The sequence below is a fragment of the Paramisgurnus dabryanus genome, chromosome 12, assembly GCF_030506205.2.
Source record: "Paramisgurnus dabryanus chromosome 12, PD_genome_1.1, whole genome shotgun sequence".
Classification (NCBI taxonomy): Eukaryota; Metazoa; Chordata; class Actinopteri; order Cypriniformes; family Cobitidae; genus Paramisgurnus; species Paramisgurnus dabryanus.
The window spans coordinates 2872469-2896965 of NC_133348.1; the positions used below are offsets into that span (position 1 = coordinate 2872469).

The 24497-nt window shown below is 35.4% G+C and overlaps 3 protein-coding genes across 3 annotated transcripts; all 3 read left to right on the plus strand.

Annotated features, from left to right (window-relative positions):
- The first annotated feature begins 11832 nt into the window (after positions 1–11832).
- LOC135737851 (C-C motif chemokine 14-like) lies at positions 11833–12751 on the plus strand. The gene is made up of 3 exons (XM_065255730.2): positions 11833–12146; positions 12282–12393; positions 12486–12751. Exons 1-3 carry the CDS (start codon positions 12077–12079, stop codon positions 12613–12615), a joined length of 312 nt encoding a protein of 103 aa, XP_065111802.2. The 5' UTR covers positions 11833–12076; the 3' UTR covers positions 12616–12751.
- Positions 12752–16920: 4169 nt separating this feature from the next.
- On the plus strand, positions 16921–17752 carry LOC135737852 (C-C motif chemokine 13-like). Its single transcript, XM_065255731.2, has 3 exons — positions 16921–17080; positions 17239–17350; positions 17442–17752. Exons 1-3 carry the CDS (start codon positions 17011–17013, stop codon positions 17566–17568), a joined length of 309 nt encoding a protein of 102 aa, XP_065111803.1. The 5' UTR covers positions 16921–17010; the 3' UTR covers positions 17569–17752.
- A 4432-nt stretch (positions 17753–22184) lies between these two features.
- On the plus strand, positions 22185–23205 carry LOC135737853 (C-C motif chemokine 4-like). The gene is made up of 3 exons (XM_065255732.2): positions 22185–22433; positions 22704–22815; positions 22902–23205. Exons 1-3 carry the CDS (start codon positions 22364–22366, stop codon positions 23017–23019), a joined length of 300 nt encoding a protein of 99 aa, XP_065111804.2. The 5' UTR covers positions 22185–22363; the 3' UTR covers positions 23020–23205.
- The last annotated feature ends 1292 nt before the right edge of the window (positions 23206–24497 follow it).

Genomic DNA, 24497 nt, shown 5'->3' on the forward strand with positions numbered 1-24497 from the left:
GGTCTGACTAGTTGGACTGAACTCTTAAAGAGATAGTTCGGCCAAAAATGATATTAAACCCATGATTTACTCACCCCCAAACTGTCCGAGTTGCATATGTCCATCGTTTTTCAGACAAACATTTTAGAAAATGTTTTAGATCTTTCAGTTGATTAAATGTAATGTTACGGGGTCCACGACCTTCAAGTCTAAAAAAAGTGTGTCCATCCTTCACAAAATAAATCCAAACGGCTCCAGGATGATAAACAAAGGTCTTCTGAGGGTAATCCACGCGGTGTTGTTGTAGAAATATCCATATTTAAAACTTTATTAACGAAAATAAATACCTTCCGGTAGCGCCGCCATCTTAGACTCCTCTGTATTCAGGAGAGAGTATTAGCGTAGTGTACGCACTTTTCTTAGTGACGTATGACAAATTCGGAGGACGGGGGCACAGAGCAGCAGCAGAGTAGCCTCCGTAGGCTGCGTAAGCTCTCATCCTGAATGTGGACGCGAGTAAGATGGCGGCGCTACCGGAAGGTAGTTATTTTCGTTAATAAAGTTTTAAATATGGATATTTCTACAACAACACCGCGCGGATTACCCTCAGAAGACCTTTGTTTATCATCCTGGAGCCGTTTGGTTTATTTTGTGAAGGATGGACGCACTTTTTTTGGACTATGGGTGGACCCCGTAACATTACATTTAATCAACAGAAAGATCTAAAATATTTTCTAAAATATCCGAAAATATGTTTGTCTGAACAACGATGGACATATGCAACTCGGACAGCTTGGGGGTGAGTAAATCATGGGTTTAATATCATTTTTGGCCGAACTATCCCACCTTGTTGAAAAGAACAAATGTTTTGGGTTCCTATGTAATCTACGTGTTGTTTATTTTGCTTGTTATATAAATAAACTACTTTAAAAGGAAATTGTTGTTATTTATTCGTCGCAGAGTTTACCGGAAGTTACGTGATGACCACAAAAGCCACGTGTTTTTGTTGTTACTGCTGAAACCGTCTATAAAGGCTGTCAGAATTCCGCGGAGCAGCCTTCATGCCGCCAAAGTCATTGCCTCATGAGGCAGCGAGGCAACAAGTCAGCTGCCATTGGTTTCGGGCGCAGCCTAAGCTAGTTTTGAGTAGCAATTTCAGTGGGTCTTGCTCTGAAAACCTGGCAACCCTGCTATCAATATAGTTGTAGTATCAACAGCTTTATGGTGCTTTTACTTCTTCTTTTAGTGCTTGACAGCCTGTATAGCTACTATAAACCGATATTGTCTGGAGGCAATTATATGAGGATAATTCATCAATGTTCCTGTGGCTCAGCTGGTCAAGCATTGCGCTAAGAGTGTTATGGGTTTTATCTAAGGGAACATATCGCTTTGGATAAAAGTATCTGCAAAAATTCACAGATGTAAAATGTAATGTAAATATTAGTGCTGGGCAAAGATTAATCACGATTAAATGCATACAAAATAATATTTTGTATGCAATAAATCGCAATTAATCTATGCCCAGCACTAGTAAATATGTAGGTGAGCTATGTAAATCAATTTAATTATTTTTAGATGAACTGTCATTTGTGTATACTCTTTGGTGTCTAAGATTTTTTTAAAGAAACATTTTCATGCTGCTGTCTGTAGGCTATGGTTTTCCATAGTGGGTTGAAGTGTAGGCTACTGTGTGTGACTGGACAGTGCTGGTTTAATTTTGAAAAACAAAACTGGTCCGCATCATACTTTCCAACATTAGTCTTCTTAACACCTACAATAGTACACACCTACAATGAACTAAGTCATTATTAGGTTGTTGCTGTTTGTATTTGTCGCCCCCTAATGCATGACAATAAGTAACGCACCTAAAGCTTTAATGACGTGGGATTGAAAAAGATGCACCCTTTCTAATACCAGTGTCATGGGAAAATGAACAAATTACAGCCTTGAGACGTGACTTCCAGCTCAGGATAGACCTAATGAAAAATAAAAACCTATATTTTCATTTTCAAACAGAAAGATTTGAAGAAAATTAAAGAGATTACGGAGCATAATCAGGAGCATTAAGGAATATTGAGAACAAAGTGGAGATTAAGGAATATCAAGGTCAAGGTATCTTTATTGGTACCCGAAGGTAAATTTGTTGCGCAGACCGGACATTTAGCAATCCATCCTTAAAAACAATTCATAAGACATAATAACATACAATAACAATAAAATATTACAATATGTAAAAAGGTCATGACAATTTGCTTCTGCACACACCCTCAACACCCAACTAAAATATATAAAATAATCATACATATCATCTCCTGCTTTTTTCGTTCAAATTGTATAGCAGCAGGTACTTTTTGAGAGAACAATATTGAGAGAAAATGACATGAAACTTTTAGGGGCGGTTTCGCGGACAGGGATTAGACTAGTCCTAGACTAAAATAAATGTAAGAGCTGTCCAAACTGAAAACAACTTGCACTGACATATCTTAAAATACATCAGTGCCCTTTGTTTTGCCTCAAAAAGCACACAAGTAATGTTTTTAGTAAGGCATGAATTTTTAATCAAGTTAAATTTCCTAATTAAACTAAGGCCTAGTCCTGGTTTAAGATGATCCCTGTCCGCGAAACCACCCCATACTGTTTAAAACCATAATGGGGTGGTTTCCCGGACAGGGATTAGCTTAAACTACATAGGCCTTATAGTTTAATTAGGAAATATAACTAGTTTTAACAAACATGCCTTACTAAAAACATTACTGGTGTGGATTTTAAGGCAACATAAATGGCACTGATGTATTTTAAGATATGTCAGTGCAAGTTGTTTTCAGTTTGGACAGCTTTTAAATTTATTTTAGTCTAGGACTAGTCTAATCCCTGTCTGGGAAACCGCCCCAATAGGTTTACAAATCTACTTACTTACAGTAATATAAAACTTAATGTTTAATTTGAATGGATTTAGATTTGGAATCGTTTCAACAAATTAAAAAAGAAATTGATTCAGTATTATTGCCTCCAGTAAATGCAAAAAAAAAAAAAAAAAAAACTGTAATTAGTTAACATTAGTTAACTACATTAGAACTACATTAGCTAACATGACCTAATAATGAACTGCACTTATAATGAATTTATTAATCTTTGTGGATGTTAATTTCAACAATTACTAATAGGCCCTACTTTATTAAAAAATTGTAAACGTTGGTTAATGCACTGTGAACTAACATAAACAACCAATTATAAGCTTTATTTCTATTAACTAACATTAACAAAGATTAATAAATACTGTAACAAATGTATTGCTCATGGTTTGTTCATGTTAGGTAATCCATTAACTAATGTTAACTAATGAACTTTATTGTAAAGTGTTACCAAATAAACATAGGCCTAATAGATCTGCCAAAAGGGTCTTATTTTTTATTTTATTTTTTCAATTTAACCTCAATTTTAAAAAGGAATCACTTTTTATCAGGGCTGTGTTTAAGATGTTTTTGTGGACATACAGTTATCATTTCACAGCACACTGCTTCAAGCAAACCCAAATAGTTTAAATCTATATATATATAGTTTTATTTATACATGCAGTTTGACATTGTGACATCTGTATGATTGCATATATTACTCTCTTATCTATGTGTTTGGGAGGAAAAACAGGATGCAGTGGAAATCTGTGAATGGGATAGGAGCAACGTCCCTGTGGGCAGCCCTGGTGAGACTTTTCTGGCCGTGGCCAAATATTGAACCTCTCTCCTTAGGATGGTTGAAGGACGCCCAAGGTCAGTGTTTCATCTCTCATGGCCAAATTTACAACCCGGCCCACTCATGCCTAGATACAATAGCCCATTCAGATTTATCACCACCCTCACATTACTGAGCTCAAGTCTGTTTCGATGCATCTCTGCAAACTTCCTGTTGTGGTTATTATTATCGCAAATGATGACTTGGTTGTACGGGGAATTATTCCGGCAGGCAAAACTTCTAAGAACATAGTAGCATACTAAATTCAATAAGATGGTTTTTTTTTAATGCTATGTTTTAATAGTTTTTGGTGCTCAAATCTAACGCTGATGTTAATCCTACTTTTACTCAGTTTAAAGCTGTGCCTGGCATAGCCTGCTTCATGACTGCCATGCTTCAGAGTATTTGTTTAAACTAGATGTCTTTCTGTACTATCTACAACCTGTCAAAGCACACTTGAGTCACCTTTAAAGCACTTTTCTAAGAAATGTCAGTAAAGAATGTTAACTAGACGTAAGGTTTTATAGGTGCGCTTGCAGCAAAGATTGACCTTTGAGTAGAGGTTACATGCGGAGGATGGAACGGAGAGGATCACAAAAGTCCCGTGTGCATGGGCAAAGTTCATCAAGTGATTTTTTTTCACTGGGATATTTTACATACTTGAGTAAACTAATGAAGTGATACGCACACAAGGGTTAAATCAAGAAAAATATTGAAAATATGTTTTTTGTTTTTTTTTTTGGACAAGAGGGAGTAAACTGATACATAAGAGAGAGATGGAAAGAATTATGATCCATTACTGTTTCAAATCTCAAGGGTGACCGTAACAAAACAAACAAAATGTTTGTAATGCAAGACACTTTTTATAGAAGCATCTGCCAATTGCAACAGTATTATTAAATGTAACAGTATGTATGTAAATGTAACAGTATATACCTCCCAAAGCCAATAGCTCAGTAAAACTTTAAAATACATTCAGATCCTCAGATCCAAACTTCTTGTGCTTATCCATTCACAATTAGAAGTGCATTGATGATCATCATTTCCAAAATAAGTTTAAAAGCACCATTTCTGGGATGTTTCCGACAATCTTCTTATGCTCTTGTCAGGGCTTGTTTACATTTTCAAAGTCTCATCTCATGAGAAATTTTCCCAAACTAACTTCTGCTCAGCAGTAAGAACTCCCAGCTGTGTTTATGGGTCAAAGCCTCTGCTCCTATCAAGAGAGGCTGATGTGTGTTTGGACATGTTTTAAGATATTCCTCCAGCCTCAACTGTCCTTTTGTAAATATTTGAAAATAAAAGGAATTAAAAAAAATATATACTGTGCTATTTATTCAAGTACCCTTTTAAATAGTTTATATTAGCACCTCAGTAAATATTGGCACCAAATGTATGGGCCTACATACAGTATCGCTACCTACAGTAAATGGTACCTGACTTTTTTAAATGCTACGGTCCCAGTGATGACTGAGGACCTTTTTTCTGACTATGCCAGTGTGAAACATTCCTAAATTCAGTTCATAGTTGGCAAATAGTGAGACCGACTTAGCCAACACTGGTACATGCCAACAAAATACCTCTTATGGAGTTGTTTTCCAGTCTTCTGTGCACTTGAATTCATCCCAGGCCACAGTGTTCATCTCGAACAGTCGTCTTTGTTAAAAAATTTCCCATGACCTGATGTTGTGGGCAGAATGGAGTTTCTGTTGTGGCTTTTTTGCAGGGTAACCTTTAGGAAATGTATTGGTGTTTGAAAATAGATCTTTCAAACAGATAATCAAACCACAACCACATCATTGGCTTTAATCATCAAACGTGTCATATTGTATATACAGTAGTACACAGTCATGTACTGTCTGTATTATGACATACTGAAGGAGATCTTATTATTTTATATTAAGAAATTTGGGAGTTGTATGAAGTTATTGTCGTGTAAGTGTGTCATAAAATATCATTGTTGTTTTAATCTTGATGATGGATGAAATGGTTTGTTTCTCAATTGATAACAGTGACGAACAACATGCAATGAATGAAATAAATGACATTCCAAGGGGACCACGATGTATCCTATGTATCCTACCTACGTAAACAGATAAGAAAGGATTGAGGAAAGTCAAAAATACAGACAGTACTCTTTAAAAAGGTACATATTCCTGTTTTCCTATTTTTATCAGTCTCTTGTATCCTGTGTAAAGAAAAATTGCCCATGGGCGTGAAGGGGGACAGGATGTATTTCACTAGATGAAATGGTATGGTTGATACTGAGAATTCCAGTGTAGTAATTTTAATAAAATCACAGTAATTATTTCATACATTTGAAAGTTTCCTGGATAGGGATTAGACTATTCCTGGACCAAAATAAATGTAAGAGCTGTCCAAACTGAAAACAACTTGCACTGAAATATCTTAAAATACATCAGTCCCCTTTGTTTTGCCTCAAAATGCACACAAATATGTTTTTAGTAAGGCATGTTTGTTAAAACTATTTATATTACCTAATTAAACTAAGGTAGTCCTGGTTTAACCTAATCTCTGTCCGGGACAGACTACACATGTTCGTGACATGATTTTGGAAATTTATAATACACTTATGTCCAATTAAAATCTATACACTGTAAAAAAATCTTTTTACTCTCAAGTTTGTAAGTATAATTAACTTTGACAAAATTACTATTTTTTAATCTTGACTAGTGATGAGTTGTTGTAGCATAAAATAAAATTGAATAAGCTAGTCAAGATAAAAAAATTTTTTTTAAATGATTTGTAAATCCAAATCAATTATACTTTAAATTTAAGTGCAACATCAATTTTTACAGAGTACTTTCTGTGAACTTTTTGTGAAGAGCAATAAAATTTAAGGAGTCTAAATTACTTCACATGCAACAGCGCTTCCTAGTGGCTCTTTTCTGTAAATGCTTCCATGATTTATCCCATTTGATGCCGTTCATTTTTGCTGTAAGATATCCTGATATCTAGTTGTTTATCCTGATATTCTTATTTGTGAGTATCAAATGTCATGGTTTTTAGTTTATTGTTTAAATTATGTTGCTCAATTGATAGAGCATTGTGTTAGCAACAAAGGTTATGGGTTTGATCCCAAGGAACACATACTGCTAAAATGTATAGCTTGAATACTCTAAGTCACTTTGGATAAAATCGCTTGCCAAATGCATAAATGTAAAATTTTATAAAGTACTGAATAGTTTTTGAACAAAAATATAAAATCAGAGTTTTTGCTGACACACTACACATCAGCAAATGTTTATTAAAAAAACCACTGTAAAATGCAGGCTTACAGCTGTTGGAACACATTTTAAAGCATTTTAATTATTCCCCTATTCACTGTAAAAAAAAAATGTGGCATGAAGTTATAACAACTTGGTCAATTGGTCAAACAAGTTATTTTCTAATTTTAACCTGTGAATAGTTGACATTACTTATAGGGGTGGTTTCCCAGACAAGGATTAGACTAGTCCTAGACTAAAATAAATTTTAGAACTGTCCAAATTGAACACAAATTGTACTCGCATATCTTAAAATACATCAGTGCCATTTGTTTAGCCTCAAAATGCACACCAGTAATGTTTTTAGTAAGACATGTTTGTTGAAACTAGTTATATTTCCTAATTAAACTAAGGCCTAGTCCTGGCTTAAAGGAACACGCCCACATTTTGGGAATTTAGCTTATTCACCGTATCCCCCAGAGTTAGATAAGTCCATACATACCTCTCTCATCTCCGTGCGTGCTGTAACTCTGTCTGACGCAGCCCCCGCTAGCTTAGCTTAGCACAAAGACTGGAAATGCATGGCTCCAGCTAGTATACTGCTCCCAATAAGTGACAAAATAACGCGATCAATTTTCCTATTTATGTGTTGTGATTTGGATAGTCAAACCGTGTACAAATAACAAGGTGATATGAGACACAGCGATCTTTTAACAGTATACATACTGAGAACTATATTCTCTGAAGACGAAGCACTGCCGCATGGGCGGAGTGATCTGCTCGCAGCACACGAGAAGCCCCTGGTGAGGAGCAGAGAGTTCGGAAAGAGTTGTGCAAATCACTCCGCCCATGCGGCAGTGCTTCGTCTTCAGAGAATATAGTTCCCAGTATGTATACTGTTAAAAGATCGCTGTGTCTCATATCACCTTGTTATTTGTACACGGTTTGACTATACAAATCACAACACATAAATAGGAAAATGATCGCGTTATTTTGTCACTTATTGGGAGCAGTATGCTAGCTGGAGCCATGCATTTCCAGTCTTTGTGCTAAGCTAAGCTAGCGGGGGCTGCGTCAGACAGAGTTACAGCACGCACGGAGATGAGAGAGGTATGTATGGACTTATCTAACTCTGGGGGATACGGTGAATAAGCTAAATTCCCAAAATGTGGGCATGTTCCTTTAAGCTAATCCCTGTCCGGGAAACCCATAAAAACTAGTTGAAGCTGTTTAACTTAATTGCTTAAGCGTTTAAAAATTTGTTGATTTGACAAAAATGCTGCATTTTTTACAGTGTATTGTTGATCATATATATTATGCATTTGGACCAGGAATATTACAATACATTGTTTATAAAACCAGGTGAGAATGTTTCTTATTTAAGATCTGTGTGATTAACTAGATATAGCCTTAAATACATATATAGTTGTACAAAAGAATAACAATTATCTTATATACTGTATATCTACACTCACCTAAAGGATTATTAGGAACACCTGTTCAATTTCTCATTAATGCAATTATCTAATCAACCAATCACATGGCAGTTGCCTCAATGCATTTAGGGGTGTGGTCCTGGTCAAGACAATCTCCTGAACTCCAAACTGAATGTCAGAATGGGAAAGAAAGGTGATTTAAGCAATGTTGAGCCTGGCATGTTTTTTTGCTCAGACAGGCCGGTCTGAGTATTTCACAATCTGCTCAGTTACTGGGATTTTTTATGCCCAACCATTTCTAGGGTTTACAAAGAATGGTGTGAAAAGGGAAAAACTTACAGTATCCGGCAGTCCTGTGGGCAAAAATGCCTTGTTGATGCTAGAGGTCAGAGGAGAATGGCCCGACTGATTCAAGCTGACAGAAGAGCAACTTTGACTGAAATAACCACTCGTTACAACCGAGGTATGCAGCAAAGCATTTGTGAAGCCACAACACGCACAACCTTAAGGCGGATGGGCTATAACAGCAGACGACCCCACCGGGTATCACTCAACTCCACTACAAATAGGAAAAAGAGGCTACAATTTGCACAAGCTCACCAAAATTGAACAGTTGAAGATTGGAAAAATTTTGCCTGGTCTGATGAGTCTCGATTTCTGTTGAGATATTCAGATGGTAGAGTCAGAATTTGGCGTAAACAGAATGAAAACATGGATCCATCATGCCTTGTTACCACTGTGCAGGCTGGTGGTGGTGGTGTAATGGTGTGGGGTATGTTTTCTTGGCACACTTTAGGCACCTTAGTGCCAATTGGGCATTGTTTAAATGCCACGGCCTACCTGACCATTGTTTCTGACCATGTCCATCCCTTTATGACCACCATGTACCCATCCTCTGATGGCTACTTCCAGCAGGATAATGCACCATGTCACAAAGCTCGAATCATTTCAAATTGGTTTCTTGAACATGACAATGAGTTCACTGTACTAAAATGGCCCCCACAGTCACCAGATCTCAACCCAATAGAGCATCTTTGGGATGTGGTGGAACGGGACCTTCCTGCCCTGGATGTCTATCACAAATCTCGATCAACTGCAAGATGCTATCCTATCAATATGAGCCAACATTTCTAAAGAATGCTTTCAGCACCTTGTTGAATCAATGCCATGTAGAATGAATTAAGGCAGTTCTGAAGGTGAATGGGGGTCAAACACAGTATTAGTATGGTGTTTCTAATAATCCTTTAGGTATAAACCAGTGTTTCTCAAAGTGTGGGGCGGCCCCCACTGGTGGGGAATGGGAACATTATTTAGGCATTTTTGTGCTCATCTCTATAAATTCATTTTTTTAAAGGTAAAAATGACATTTAAATATAAGCCTAACTTTAAAACTGTGGAACCATGGCCTAATGAAAAACTGCTGATAAGAAAGTATGATGACTTTAGTCAGAGACAAAATGCAAACACAGTTATTTCATTCAAAGTGATAATACAGTTGCACGTTTATTTTCTCCATTGAAAGTGGTCTCATAAAATATGATTAAATTTAAACAGTTAAACTTAAAGCCTAGTTGATTATCATTTTGTTGGGGTGATTTGGGACAGGTGGGGCTCAAAACCCTTCCCCTCCAAAGTGGGGAATGTCAGAAAAAGTTTGAGAAACACTGCTACGGAGATGGGAATTAAATATCATTTGACTACCAGGTAACTGTGAGGTTGAAAGGGGAAAATTCAGAGTCAGTTCTCAGACCTTTCCACCCCCTGTGGTTCTATTTAGAGCACTGTGGTTCCATATCTCACTTTTGCAAAAACCCACATCTACCTTTGCACCAAAGATTACTAAAATCTTAACTTAATTTAGAAAGAGAGACAAAAACATCAAATGACACTGAGCAATATTTATTATAAGTACACTGTAAAAAAAATCCGTAGAAATTGCAGCTGGGTTGCCGGTAACTTACCGTAGATTTAAATTTATGTTTTTTACTGGCAACATTTTGTTCAAAGTTAAATGAAAATTAAACATTTACAAGTCTTTGTCTTTACAGAGTAAAACTAAAAAAACAGCATCAAGCAAAACATTCTGGGAAACAAAATCTGAAGCAAAAAATAGAAAAAGGTTGATGATGATTTCTGGTTCCCAGAATGCTTTGCATGAGGCTGTTATTGTATAGTTTTATTCTGTAAAGATAAAGACTTGTTAATATTTAAAATTTATTTAACTTTGAACAAACTCTTGCCAGTAAATAACATAATTGTAAATCTACGGTAAATTACCGGCAACCCAGCTGCAATAACATTGTCATTTCTACGGATTTTTTTTACAGTGTAGCAGTGTAGTTAAAAATGTATAATGTTATAGAAATGCTGTAACCGTATCTTTAAAAAGATCTTTAGTCCATGATATTTAAATTGAACCACTTAACTTTAAAATCATGTTCTTGGTACATTCTCTCTTTCCGAACAAAGAAATAATACATATGAGTTATCATTTATAAGATCAAATGGCATGAAATACTTTAATACAAGAACCTGTAATAAAAGACTTTTTCTGGCACTGAGCTACCCAAAAAATAACCAAATATAATATACATAAATGTAACCATGAATATAAAGCTGACATTTCAGGTCATATTGATCATAACATGAATATTTGTTTTTGGGGTGACGTGACGTTGTGGTTTTCTAAACATACTCAAATTGAATATCCATTTTAGCCAAGAAATAATTGTTAAAGATGCACAAGACGCAGTGCAAAAAATGGAAATCCAGCTGTCTTTTATTCTTTCATGGAAAAAACATGGTTTTAGATACAATGTCATGATGGGGTTAAGTGATGTAATGTGGGAACATTTAAAAGGTAAAGATGACTAATGACCCATGTGTAAAAACCAGAATTGCTCAAATTCTGGTAAAAAAATACATTTCAGACTGTAAGAAAAAAAGAAACTTATGTAAACATATACAGTGTTATTCAAGCATGCGGTTTCAATCTTAAACTGATTACATATGATAGTAAACCATGATAAAGCATTATCTGTTTGTGTAATATAAACTCAATGAGTAACTGTTGATATTAACCGAGCTCAGATGACACTGTGTGCAGATCTGTTAACCACACTCAACATTTTCAGTCTAACCACTTTCCACCTTCACCCATCAGTAGAGTGAACATTTCCTGCATCACGAGCCCCAGACTCATTTTAGACCATGCATCTGCAGAAAGGGACTTTTCTTGCAATGCATTGCACTTAACAACATGGGGCAGAATTTGTAACCTCAAAATGCAGACGTAAGACGAATTTAAGATGTTTAAAACTGGCTTGATTTGTGAGTGGGGTCCTTCACAAATCCCTTAAGATATTTTACTTGGACTGTGCCTGTAAAAGAGCCAAACGTTTAATAGTACAATCTCAAATCAGGTCCTTTTTTAAGGTTACCATTGTCAGCAATTCAGACAGGTTCACAGAAATGGGGAGGGGTACAGGACGTAAAAACCTCTATAGACCACATCATGGTTTTCCCCAGGCTTGTGATGTCACTTGGACCGAACCTAGGGGTTTGTGTAGTGAAAAAAGTACCGTGCAAACTTGTGGACGCACACCTTATAAAGCGGGGGGCATCGGTAAGATGATCAAACTCAAGACGACCTGCCACTGACAACACAACTAAATCTATTGAACAACAACAACCAGAGACTCCAACATGAGACTTCAGTGCATCTTCATCGCCTGTCTCGTCCTCGTCGCCCTCTGCTCACTTGCAAACAGCGAATGTACGGCTTTCTCCTAACCTTGATTCTTCTTTTACGAATGACGGCCTAAACTTTAAAACAAGCATTATTGACAAAGTTAAATTTTTTAAGTTAATGAATATACTGTTATATTGTTTTTCTTTCTTTTTCTTGCAGTCATCCAAGGTCCTGATAAATGCTGCTTTTCTTATTCCAATGTGAGAATCCCACTGAAGCAGGTTGTCAGTTACCATACAACTCATCTTGAATGCCACAGGAGTGGAATCGTGTAAGTTTATCTTCTTGTGTGTTAATTCAAATCAATAGCAATTCTGAATCTGTGATGTGAAATTAAGTGACATCGTATTTTTGAAAATCCAGTTTTGTCACAAACGCTGGAAATGAGATCTGTACCAACCCGAACGAGAGATGGGTTCAGAGACTGGTGAACTTGGTGGACGCTCGCAACCTGAAAGAGATATCAGATGACAGCTTTGACGGAAGTGTTTAAGATGTGAATGGCTGTTTGTTTTCAAACTAAGTGTTTTTGGAACAGATTTTTGAGCTTTTATTTAAAAAGGAAAATGAATTGGTATTCAAAGCCTGTTTAAGCTGTGAATTTTTTATTTTATTTAACCTGTTCAATTTTTTTACTATACAAATAAACAATATATAAAAACTTGTACGATTTTTGTGATTGTTTGGAAAAAAGGTGTTTTCTTTCTTTTATAAAACCTTATGGGTCAGTTTCCTGAACAGAGCTTAAGTTTAGGCCTATAGACTAAATACATTCTGCCTTAACTAAAGATAGTTTGTACTGACATAACTTAAAGGGGACCTTTCACAAGACTTTTTTAAGTTGCAAATAAATCTTTGGTGTCCCCAGAGTACATATGTGAAATTATAGCTCAAAATATCATATAGATAATTTATTAACATGTTAAAATTGATACTTGTGCAGGTGTGAGCAAAAATTTGCCGTTTTTGGAATGCAAATGAGCTGATCTCTGCACTTAATGGCAGTGCCATGGTTGGATAGTGCAAATAAAGGGGTGGGATTATCCCCTTCTGACATCACAAGGGGAGCCAAATCTCCATTACCTATTTTTTCACATGCTTGCAAAGAATGGTTTACCAAAACTAAGTTACAGGGTTGTTGTTTTTTACATTTTCTAGGTTGTTAGAAGTACTGTGGACCCAATTATAGCACTTGACATGAGTTTCATGATATGTCCCCTTAAAATATATCAGTGTCTGCTTCCAAGAAAAATTATATATAAATAATAAATTATATACATTGATGAAAATATATTTTAGTAACTGAGGGTGAAGCACTGGTCCAATCAGGAAGTGACAATACTTTTTACTTGCCCGAACGTCTCTCACGGTTGCCCCGGGCCACCGGGCAGCCTTTATGCTGAGCCTTGCCTAATCCTGTATTAATCTAAACCCTGTCTGAGAAACCAACGACCCATGTACAGGTGCTGGTCGTATAACTAGAATATCTAAAAATCCTTTCTTTGTATTGGTCTTAAGTAATATGCTAATTTTCTGATATACTGATTTTGGGATTTTCCTTAGTTGTCATTTATAATCATCAAAATTAAAAGAAATAAACCTTTGAAATATATCAGTCTGTGCGTAATGAATGATTGAATATAATATATATATAATAAGTTTCTGTTTTTGATTGGAATTAATCAACTTTTTTATGAAAAACTCCACCATGAATTCTATTGGTGACCATAACTAAAGCATTGTTTATATACTCGCTGACAGCACACTTTCCTCTCTGTGTTTATGACGCTGCTGTGCGATTCTTTAAAATGACTAAGGTCGACTCCAGAAATCGGGTCACGAAGTAGTGCTAAGTAGTTTACTGAAATAATACTCAAACCTTAGGAAAATTTACCATGGTTTTCCTATGGTATTTGTAGTTAAACCATATTAACCGCAACTTCTTCACTGTCTCACAAGATTTAGTTTAACCATTATATTTTAGCTATTAACTAAATTATTAACTAAAATATGTTTACTATATTTTTATTATAGTAAACCCATTTAATATATATATATGTATAATAAAGAATATTTGTGAAATTAGAACAAAATAATAATATACAGGCTAAATTTACAAGGATGTCCACGCCGAATTTAACAATTATCTCTAATACTCTATTTCATTTGTTAAATATTTTTATTTAACCTCCTCAGACCTGATGTGTCCACATACAGTACGTGGATATCACATTTTTTGCTGTATGCACCATAATTCTGTGTAACTGGAACCTGTTGAACACAAACGTGGACACTAAAACTGCTTCATGTTCAAAGAAAAATATTTGCTTATTATATAGAGTATTGATTTGTTCTTCCTAACCCCAAAATAGTTGGAAGAAATCTGAAATAAAAGACAAACCAAAGCTCGGGTCTTAGGAGGTTAAGAATTTTATAAAACGTACGCTTTTGATTTCATTCCTCATCCAACAGTAAATACAAAACAAGCCAAAAGTTTATTAAAACCTTATATAAATTATTAATTTTAAGTTCACTTAAATTATTGTTTAAAGACTTAATATCTTGTTCCGCATAGACGGATCATAGAGTTGGCGGTGCCTCGAAACTGTGAGCGTGGGATATAGATCCACACCAAGTGTTGCAAAAATGCTCATGTGCAAAGCCACAAAAATTAGGCCTTGTGCACACAAAGCACACGACCACCCACTCCACCATGACATAATTTTTGCCATGCGGACTATGTGCTCATGTTGACGCATAAATATACACTATAATTCAGAATCCATGGGTCTTTAAAAATAGCTCTCCGACCCCTAACGTGTGGTTTTACTACAGTAAAAAAAAAAAAAAAAAACATGGTTACTGTAGTAAAACCATGGTAACCACAAAATTACCATGGTTCTGACAACCATGGTTTTCAAAAATCATAGTTAAACCATGATTAGTGTAGTAAACACTCGGATTAAGCTTTTAACACATTATGTGTAATTTTAACACATTATGTGTCATTTTGTGTTGATTTTGTGTTAAAATTTAACACACGTTGTGTTAAAAGTAACACAAAATGTGTTGTTTCACTAAAAACACACAGAGATAGGTGGATTCTAGGACAACACATGAAACCATAGTTTTGCTGATAGCAATTAATACACCAAAAAACATGGTTACTACACTTTTACCACAATAAAACCATGCTAATTTTCACAAGGGGACCTCTGTGGCTTAACGGTGGTAAATCTGCATTATTGGTTGGAAACAATCTCGTTTTTTTTTTATTACACAAATTAACAAGATTTATTACAAATTGGGTTACCAACCAAAGCTTAAGCTTTGCTAAATGATTCATTGCCATGCTCACATTAAAAAAACACAGTCACATTTATGTCTAACCTTTAGTGGGAGAAAGTGCACTGAGTGATGCTGATTTTTTTGCTTTGACAATTTCCTGTCAACACATGAAGAGACACATGAATAGAGAAATCTAGGCATTTATTACTCTTCCAAAACAGCTAATACAGTGCTGTGGTTTAGGTTGCATTGCTAGGTCATTTTCAGATTATATCACATGAGTGTTTGTTTTTGTGGTGACATTGTGGTTTGAGGAACATACAGTACTTTTGATCAGTGGTCTCCAACATGAGTCTGTGAGATGCCCGCAAAAGCACGTTCCATTAATAGCCTCAATTTGAATATTTATTTATTACATATTTATAATATTAATTTTTTTTTAAACAATGATAAAACAAGTAAAATAAAATAAAATCAACAAGTAAAACAAAAACGCTTTGACTAGGCTATATCAAAAAAGTTGTCCTCCATATACACTGTTGTGTTACACACAAAGAAACACACAGTAACTATCATTGCTGGGCTTTTTTACTCACCTCACGTGCACAACACACTCAGTTATGGGAAATACACACACACACGGTATACATGTGGAGCATATCAACCACAAAAGCTGATGAAGCCTGGATTAAACCATTAAATGCGTATACTATAGCACAACTTAAATAAAAATCCTGTCTTCTTTTATTCCCTTCATAGAAAACATCTTTATTACTTATCATTAAAAAACATAATGTCCATAGACAATACAAGTGATGGTGTTAAGAAAGTGATGTAAAGACACGTGTAAAGACCACATTAGCTCTAAATGTGTGAAGACAATATTCAAAAACTTTATACATTAAGAAACTAAAGTAAAGAAATATACAGTATAACTGATCACACAGATGATAGCAAATAATAAATCATTATCTGTTCATGTAACTTTTCATATTTACTGACTTCAGATGACACTGTGTGCAGATCTGTTAACCACACAAGACACTTTCAGTCTAACCACTTTCCACCTTCAGCCATCACAAATAAACGATTTCCTGCATCACCAACCCCAGACTCATCTTACAGCATGCATCTACAGAAAGGGGTTTTTGTTGCATTGTACCTTAGAACATGCAACTGTAAAATGCAGACTTATAAGACTGATATGATAAACAAAACTGGCTTGATTTTTAAGTGGGGTCCTTATGAGGGTCCTTAAAAAAAAAACAGGACATTTTACTTGGAATGTAGTCAGAAAAGGCCCAATATGACAAATTTAAACGAGACGCATTTGTCAGGTTACCTCTGTCAGCAATTCAGACAGGTTCACAGAAATGGGGAGGGGTACAAGCGTAAAACCACCATAGACCACATCATGGTTTTCCCCAGGCCTGTGATGTCACTTTCTCCTTATGGACCAAACCTAAAGGTTTGTGGTGGCAAAAAGTACCGTCCCACTTGTGGACGCACACCTTATAAAATGGACCGCTTCGGTGAAGTGATCAAACTCAAGACGACCCGCCGCTGACAACACAACAAAATCTGACTAACAACGACCAACATGAGGCTTCACTGCATCTTCATCGCCTGTTTCGTCCTCTTCGCCCTCTGCTCACTGGCAAACAGCGAAGGTACGGCTTTTTCATAACCTTAATTTTACTTTTACAAGTGATGGCGTAAAATGTTAAATAATCTATATTTGCAAGGTTACATTTCTAACAAAATTATTTTTTATACTGTTAGTAACTGAATAAACTGTATTTACGGTTATGTTTTTTTTCCCATTTAGCCGCCCAAGGTCCTGATAAATGCTGCTTTTCTTTTTCCAATGTGAGAATTCCAGTAAAGCAAGTTGCCGCTTACCATATAACTCATCTTGAATGTCGTGGAAGAGGAATCATGTAAGTTTCTCTTGTGTTGGGTTATTTTAAATCAATATCAATTGTGAATGTTCGGTAATAACTGAGAAACATTGTCTTTTTGAAAATCCAGTTTCGTCACAAATGTTGGAAAAGAGATCTGTACTGACCTTAATGAGAAATGGGTTCAGAGACTGAAGAACATGGTGGACGCTCGCAACCTGAAAGAGACAGAAACCAGCACTGAGAAAAGTGTTTAAGATGTGAACCGCTCTTTGCTATTCAAACTCTATACTCAACAGTTTTTGATACAAAACATATTTTTAAGTTTTTATTTAAAAGAGAAAAATGCATGCACCTGTTCATTGATTTTGGACATTGTTATAATATATTAAAACCATGTTTAAGCTATTTTTTTTTTACATTCAACCTGTTACATTTTTTATATAACTATACAAATAAAAATATTTAAAAAAAAAGTCAGATTTTGGTCATTTATTGGAAAGCCGCACCATCCTCACATGCACGTGGTGTTTACTTCATGCCCTTGGCCCTGTGCTATTCTTTAAACATGACATACGGTGACTCAGTAGTTTACTAGAACAACGCTTTTATGAAAATGTCATGTTATATGGTATTGGTAGTACAACAATAGTGACCACATTTTCCATTGTTAAATTTTTGCCATGATATTTTAGCAATAAAACAGCAATCTGCTACAAACATGTTCACCATACTATACTATAGTAAAACCATGGATACTGTATCAACCGATAATGCAGATTCCCGTAGTACCACTATAGAGGCCTAGGGGTCACAGAGACACTCTAAAAAAAATCCTTAATACTTTAAAGGCGGATTAAACTTGACTCTTCCACATGATAAGGTGTCTGTGGGCAAAATGACATCATCCATCATCGTGGCTGGTCAATCTCAAGGCCTGATTTCAGGTGCATGTGAGAATGCTTGTAACTTTTTGTACACTCTTAAAACGAATGTGTTAGAACAACACATTTTATTATCTCGGTGTTATTATTGGAACAACACACTTTGTGTTGTTTTAACACATCTTGTGTTGTCCTTTTTTTATTTGAACACAAAATTAACACGAAATGACACTTAATGTTAAAATAACACATAAAGTGTTAAATAGGATAACACAAAACAATGTGTAAAAAAACCCCACATAATTTCTTAGGGGGCGTGCACACCAAAGCTTTTACGCACATGACCGGTGCATGTTTTCAATTGTTTCCAATGAAGCTCCCGTTTTTCCAAAAGCCAGCAGCTAGCATTTTTTTCCACGCTGAAAGCCGGCACTCAGCGATTTTTCCACGCTCCTCGCTGGGCGGACACTGAAAAAAATTATACATTTAATTAACTACATTTTTTAAGGAAAGTGGTTGCAATCAAATTATTTAAGCTTTTAAAAAGAAAATGTTTAAATGTAGCTGAAATAAATTGATTGCAACCACTTTTTTAAAAAAAAATTGTCAAATTGAGTAAATTGAATTATTATTTTTTTCTTCAGTGCAGCGATTTGAAAAATATTCAACTTTGGGTGAAAAGCTCAGCTCATCAATTTCAGTTCACATATTACAGCAACCAACCGGCGCATTGTACAACGACTGATAAACAAAGCCGAAGTATCACAGCAACCAAAGCGCTCAGCTGAAGAGAGTTAGCGCTCAGCTAAAAAAACGCTGGCATTCGGCGTCCGGCGGGCGTTTTCAGCCACATAAAAAGCTTTGGTGTGCACACCCCCTTTGAGTGTATGGATAGAAAAGTTTAAAAAGTGAGCAAGTACAGTATAGCAAAGCACACACATTTATGATCCTTCTATGCAGAGTAAGGCATCTTTATTCGAAACATTATAAATAAAGTTTAATAGTGAGAAAATGTATAGGCCAGAGGCGATTCTAGGGTTAGAGCTTTAGGGGTGCTGAGCACCCAATGAGCTCCGCTGCCACCATCCACTCTTTTTTCCTACAGAAACCAATAATATGTCTATTGTAAAATAACTATCATTTTAACATTGGTTCAACTAACTCCAAAATCCAGATTTTTTTGGAGACCTTTCAGGCATGAAAACGGGTCAGGGGTGAAAAAGATGAGAAGAAAATTACCCCTCTTGGGTCTGGGAGCATGCTCCCCCTTAGAACATTTTTTAAAATTACATATTTTAAAGCATCAATCTGATGAGTTTTGAGATGCATTTTTTTGCCAACCTTTTTATTTCTAATTAGTGGCGAGCTAGCACTTTTTTGCCTAAAACAAAACACTTGTGACTCCTGCACTAAGGGTTAAAAACGTTACCCCTTCATATTAATCTACATGTGACAAACAAACAAAGCACCCCTGAAGCACCCCTAAAAAGAGGCTAGCCTCGCCCATGGTATATGCTATTTGTTTTGTAGCCACTGTTGGAAGAGGAATAAAAACAAAAGCTTAAAAGTTGTGTGTTATAAAAATATTTAGTAAAGAAATGTTCATGATGTTCAATTTAGTTTGCACATGCTCTTATAGTTTTATCGGACACATGCACATCATCTTCAGGACAATACAGGAGTCAAACTCAAATAACTCATGTAGTGAAGTGGTTACACTTGATATAAAATTATTTATAATTGTATAAACACTGTTGGATTTAATTAAAAATATTATGTCATCAAGTCCCACGCAATTTTGTTCATTTTACAAATGAAGTTTAAGTAAACTTAACAAACCTTAGTAGAGTCAACAAACAACAATTGAGTTAATTGTACATGAAAATTTTAATTAATGATAACAAAAAGTGATAATGATGAATAATGCCATTTTATAAACTCCACCCCTCTTATTAGGATCTAATAAGTCCATAACACAGAATCAATCAATCAAAGTGCATCTGCTCAATACAACTCATCATATAGGCCTTTTTAATAAAAATTTATAATACATATGAAAAACATTTAAAAAAGCAAGTTGTTTGTTTGTTTTGTTCTAAAATACATCAGAACAAGTTCATTGACTCATACTTGACCACTTATATTACTCACGTACCTATCTAATGGTGCTACACTTTTGCAAGAGGGTGCCTGAACAACAATTACCCATAATACACTGCAATGAGATGCAAGTCTGTATTGGTTTTATTAATCTGTTACTTTTATGCAACAATGTTATGTTGGCTGAACAAATAACTTTTAAGTAAAGCGGACAAAACACACTTTTTGTTGAATGAATTAGAAATTAATTGTTAAATTAAATTTTTAAGTAATCACAACATGTAAGGTTTAGTAAAATTGACAAACGTTAAAGTTCATTTTTTTGTGAATGCAATAAGTTTTGTAAAATTTACTAAATATGAATCTAGAGCTGGCAATTACAAATAATTTGTCTACCAGGTAACTGTGGGGTTGAACAGGAAAAATTCAAACAACATTTTTCACACCTTCCCATTCTCTGTGGTTCTATTTAGAGCACCATGGTACCATTTCTCACCCTTTGCATCAGAATTTTGCAAGATTGCAAAACCTTTAATTTAATGTAGACAAAAGACAGACAGATAAAACAACAAATATAAATGAACACAAAGCAATATTCAGGTTATAAAGTAGCATTAACCCAGGTTAATAAATGCTGATAGTAGTGTGTTTGTTATGTAAGGAATAATTGATGACGGGCTGTTGAATTATTAGAAACTAATGCACAACCAAGGTGGAAATGTGGCACAACCCAAAGCGGAGTGCCTTTATACCGCAGGTGTGCATTATTTTCGAATAATTCAAAGGACCGGAGTCAATTATTCCCACGGATACCACAAACATTGCTCTGGTGCCTATTTTTAAGACATTTAAAAGGTGTGCGGTTTACAGATAAATAATCAACACCCACTGAACAGTTCTCAGCCAATTAGAATACAGCATTCAACAGGCCTGTGGTAACAAGTTGATAATATCTATTGGTTTGTGTTATTGGTCGTGTTGATTAAATCACTTGAGTGTTTGTTTTTGTGGTGATGTTGTGGTTTGATAAACATACACTGATCATAGCACAGTAAATACCAGTACTACAAACTACATATTTATTTTAGCAATTAATGATTGTGTTTGAGCCATGATTTGCATAGTGCATACTATAGCACAACTTAAATGAAAAATTCAATTTTTTTATTCCTTCCATAGAAAATTTCATGGTTACTTGTATGTACAGTGTATGTACCATATATACATGTGATGGGTGTTGAGGAAGTGATGTCATGGAAACAGTGGGTACACGGGACCAAAGACCCCCCACATAAAGATTAGAAAAGCTCAAATGTGTGAGGAGGACAATAAACAAAAGAAACCTAATACAGAAAGAAACTTAATGCAAAGAGATATACAGTATCATTTTAGCATGTGGTTTCAAAATAAAACAGATCACACAGATGATAGTAAACCATGATAAAGCATTATCTGTTTGTGTATCATAAACTCAATGAGTAACAGTTAGTTCAGACGACACTGTGTGCAGATCTGTTAACCACACAAAGCATTTTCAGTCACCACTTTCCAGCATCGGTAGGGTGAACATTTCCTGCACCATGAGCCCCAAAGTAGTCTTACAGCATGCATTTGCAAAAAGATGCTTTTGTTGCATTGCACTTAAGAACATGGGGCAGAACTTGCAATCTTAATTAAAACGCAGATTTAAGATATTTTATGCAGAAATTTGTGAGTGGGGAAAATTCCTTTCCTGGAATGCGTTTAGAAAAGAACAAACAACTTAATGACAAATTTAAATCAGCCTCAGGTTCCCCTTTGTCACCATTTCTTGCAGGTTCACAAAAATGGGGAGGGGTACAGGACGTACAACTTTTAAAAAGCACACCATTGTTTTCCACCAGGCCTTTGATGTCACCTGTTTCTGGTTGGACTGAACCATAGAGGTTTACGTAGTGGGGCAAGTACAGCCCCACTTGTGGACACACATCTTATAAAGCGGACAGCATCAGTGAAGTGATCAAACTCAAGACAGTCTGCCGCTGACAACACAACAAAATCTACTGAATAACAACAACCAGACTCCAACATGAAGCTTCACTGCATCTTCATCGCCTGTTTCGTCCTCTTTGCCCTCTGCTCACTGGCAAGCTCCCAAAGTTCGTCTTTTTCCTATTGTTTGTTTTTTTACAGATGGCTTTAACAAACAGCTTAATTGATTTTTATTTATATAAATGCATAAAATGTTATGGTAATTATAACAAATGCATCACTGTACATCATTTGTGCGCTCTCTTCAGCAAACTTTTTTTTAAATCCGTAACATTTTTAATAATCTATTACATTTTTGGTTACATTTTATTACAAAATATTTGGATACTGTTAGTAAATGAATAAACTAAACTGTATTTTTGTTTGTTCTTTTGTAGATTCCCAAGGTCCTAATAAATGTTGCTTTTCTTATTCCAATGTGAGAATCCCACTGAAGCTGGTTAACGGATACTTTACAACTCATCTTGAATGCCACAGGAGTGGAATCGTGTAAGTGTCTCTTGTTGTATGTTAATAAATAAAAATTGTGAATCTGTGATGTGAAATTAAGAAACGTCATCTTTTTGAAAATCCAGTTTCCTCACAAAAGCTGGAAAAGAGATCTGTACTAACTTTAATGAGAGATGGGTTCAGAGACTGAAGAACATGGTGGATGCTCGCAACCTGAAAGAGACATCAGATGACAGCTCTTAGATCAGTCCATAAATGTAAATCGCTCTTTGCTTTTCAAACTCAACAGTTTTTAAGCTTTCATTTAAACGAAAATGCAGGCGCTTTTAATTGATGTTAAACATTGTTATAATATATTCAAAGCATGTTTAAGCTTTTTTACATTTATTCTGTTTACATTTTTTATACAAATAAACTATATGAAGAATATTTCAGATTTTGGTCATTTATTGGAACAACATGTGTGTCATTTTCTTTAAAGTTTTATATTTATGACCATGAATTTGGTGACTAAAGCCTTGTTTATACTTTTTTTTTTTAAACGACAGAGTGCTGGTTATGGTTATTATTTTTAGAGGGATAATAGTGTGACATTAAAACAAAATAATATATAAATATAAGAGCATATGCAAATTGAATTAAACAACAATTTCATTAATATTTCGTTACTAATATTTTTTTATTCAACTTTTTTAGGAAACAAAACACCCTTAAGCATTTGTTTTTATTCCTCATTTAACAATGGGTAAATAGATTAGCAATATTTTTTTTTATCCTATATAATTTCTTATAATTTGGATAAAGAGCCCATGGCTTGTTTTGCATTTTGCCTTGAACTGATTTACTTTTACTTATCTCATGTGCACCTGAAATCGGGCCTTGTTATTAACCACCCACACCACTATGACATAATTTTGTCCTGATCATGCATGCCTATGAGTCAGGAATAAATCAGAGACATCAAAGTGGTTCTACGACCCCTAGGGGTCTATGGTGGTAGTGCAGGATATCTGCATTATTTGGTTGATATCAAAAATGTTTTTAAAAAATACGTAATGCTTAAAATGCTTTTCTTTGCATTGGCAATGCCCTCATTCTTAAAATAGCTGGGTCCTATAATGGATAAATATTAGAAAGAACACATGCTGGGTTAAAAATTACCAAAAGTTGGGTTGTTATGCAACCATGGGTTATAATAACCAAGCAGTTGGGTCAAATTTAACCCAGCGTTCTGTTCTGTCCAATATTTATTTAAAACACATTTTTAAAATAACCCAGCTATTTTTTGAGTGCTGACTGTCAAGTGTGAGGAAGAAATAACCCAAGTGCAGACAGCTCTCGACCAAAAGACGTTTATTATATAACAAAAACACCCTCGACGGGGTAAAACAAAAACAATAATCCAAAAGAATATTATAACATGCCACTAAACAGGGCAGGATGTGACAAAACAAGAACACACGACGTCATCACAGATGAACAATGATCCAGCACGAGACGGTAGACACAAGGGCAGGGGAGAACTAAACTAGGGAACAAGGACACACAGGTGAAGGGGGTTAACTAATAATGAATAAATAACAAGGAAACGAGGGGGCGAGATCAAGACTTAAGACACGAGAGCATGAGGCACACAAAACACAGACCACGTGACTCTCCACACAAAACAAGACAATAGGGCCATGACCCTGTCACATGAAACACTTAAAAAGACATAAAGG

Bases quoted from the DNA above. Each gene is read 5' to 3' on its own strand.
- LOC135737853 (XM_065255732.2), top strand. From the start codon at position 22,364: ATGAAGCTTCACTGCATCTTCATCGCCTGTTTCGTCCTCTTTGCCCTC. The intron at 22,434-22,703 runs GTTCGTCTTTTT...GTTCTTTTGTAG, and splicing joins CTCACTGGCAAGCTCCCAAA to ATTCCCAAGGTCCTAATAAA. The intron at 22,816-22,901 runs GTAAGTGTCTCT...TTGAAAATCCAG, and splicing joins TGCCACAGGAGTGGAATCGT to TTTCCTCACAAAAGCTGGAA.
- LOC135737851 (XM_065255730.2), top strand. From the start codon at position 12,077: ATGAGACTTCAGTGCATCTTCATCGCCTGTCTCGTCCTCGTCGCCCTC. The intron at 12,147-12,281 runs GTACGGCTTTCT...TTTTTCTTGCAG, and splicing joins CTCACTTGCAAACAGCGAAT to TCATCCAAGGTCCTGATAAA. The intron at 12,394-12,485 runs GTAAGTTTATCT...TTGAAAATCCAG, and splicing joins TGCCACAGGAGTGGAATCGT to TTTTGTCACAAACGCTGGAA.
- LOC135737852 (XM_065255731.2), top strand. From the start codon at position 17,011: ATGAGGCTTCACTGCATCTTCATCGCCTGTTTCGTCCTCTTCGCCCTC. The intron at 17,081-17,238 runs GTACGGCTTTTT...TTTCCCATTTAG, and splicing joins CTCACTGGCAAACAGCGAAG to CCGCCCAAGGTCCTGATAAA. The intron at 17,351-17,441 runs GTAAGTTTCTCT...TTGAAAATCCAG, and splicing joins TGTCGTGGAAGAGGAATCAT to TTTCGTCACAAATGTTGGAA.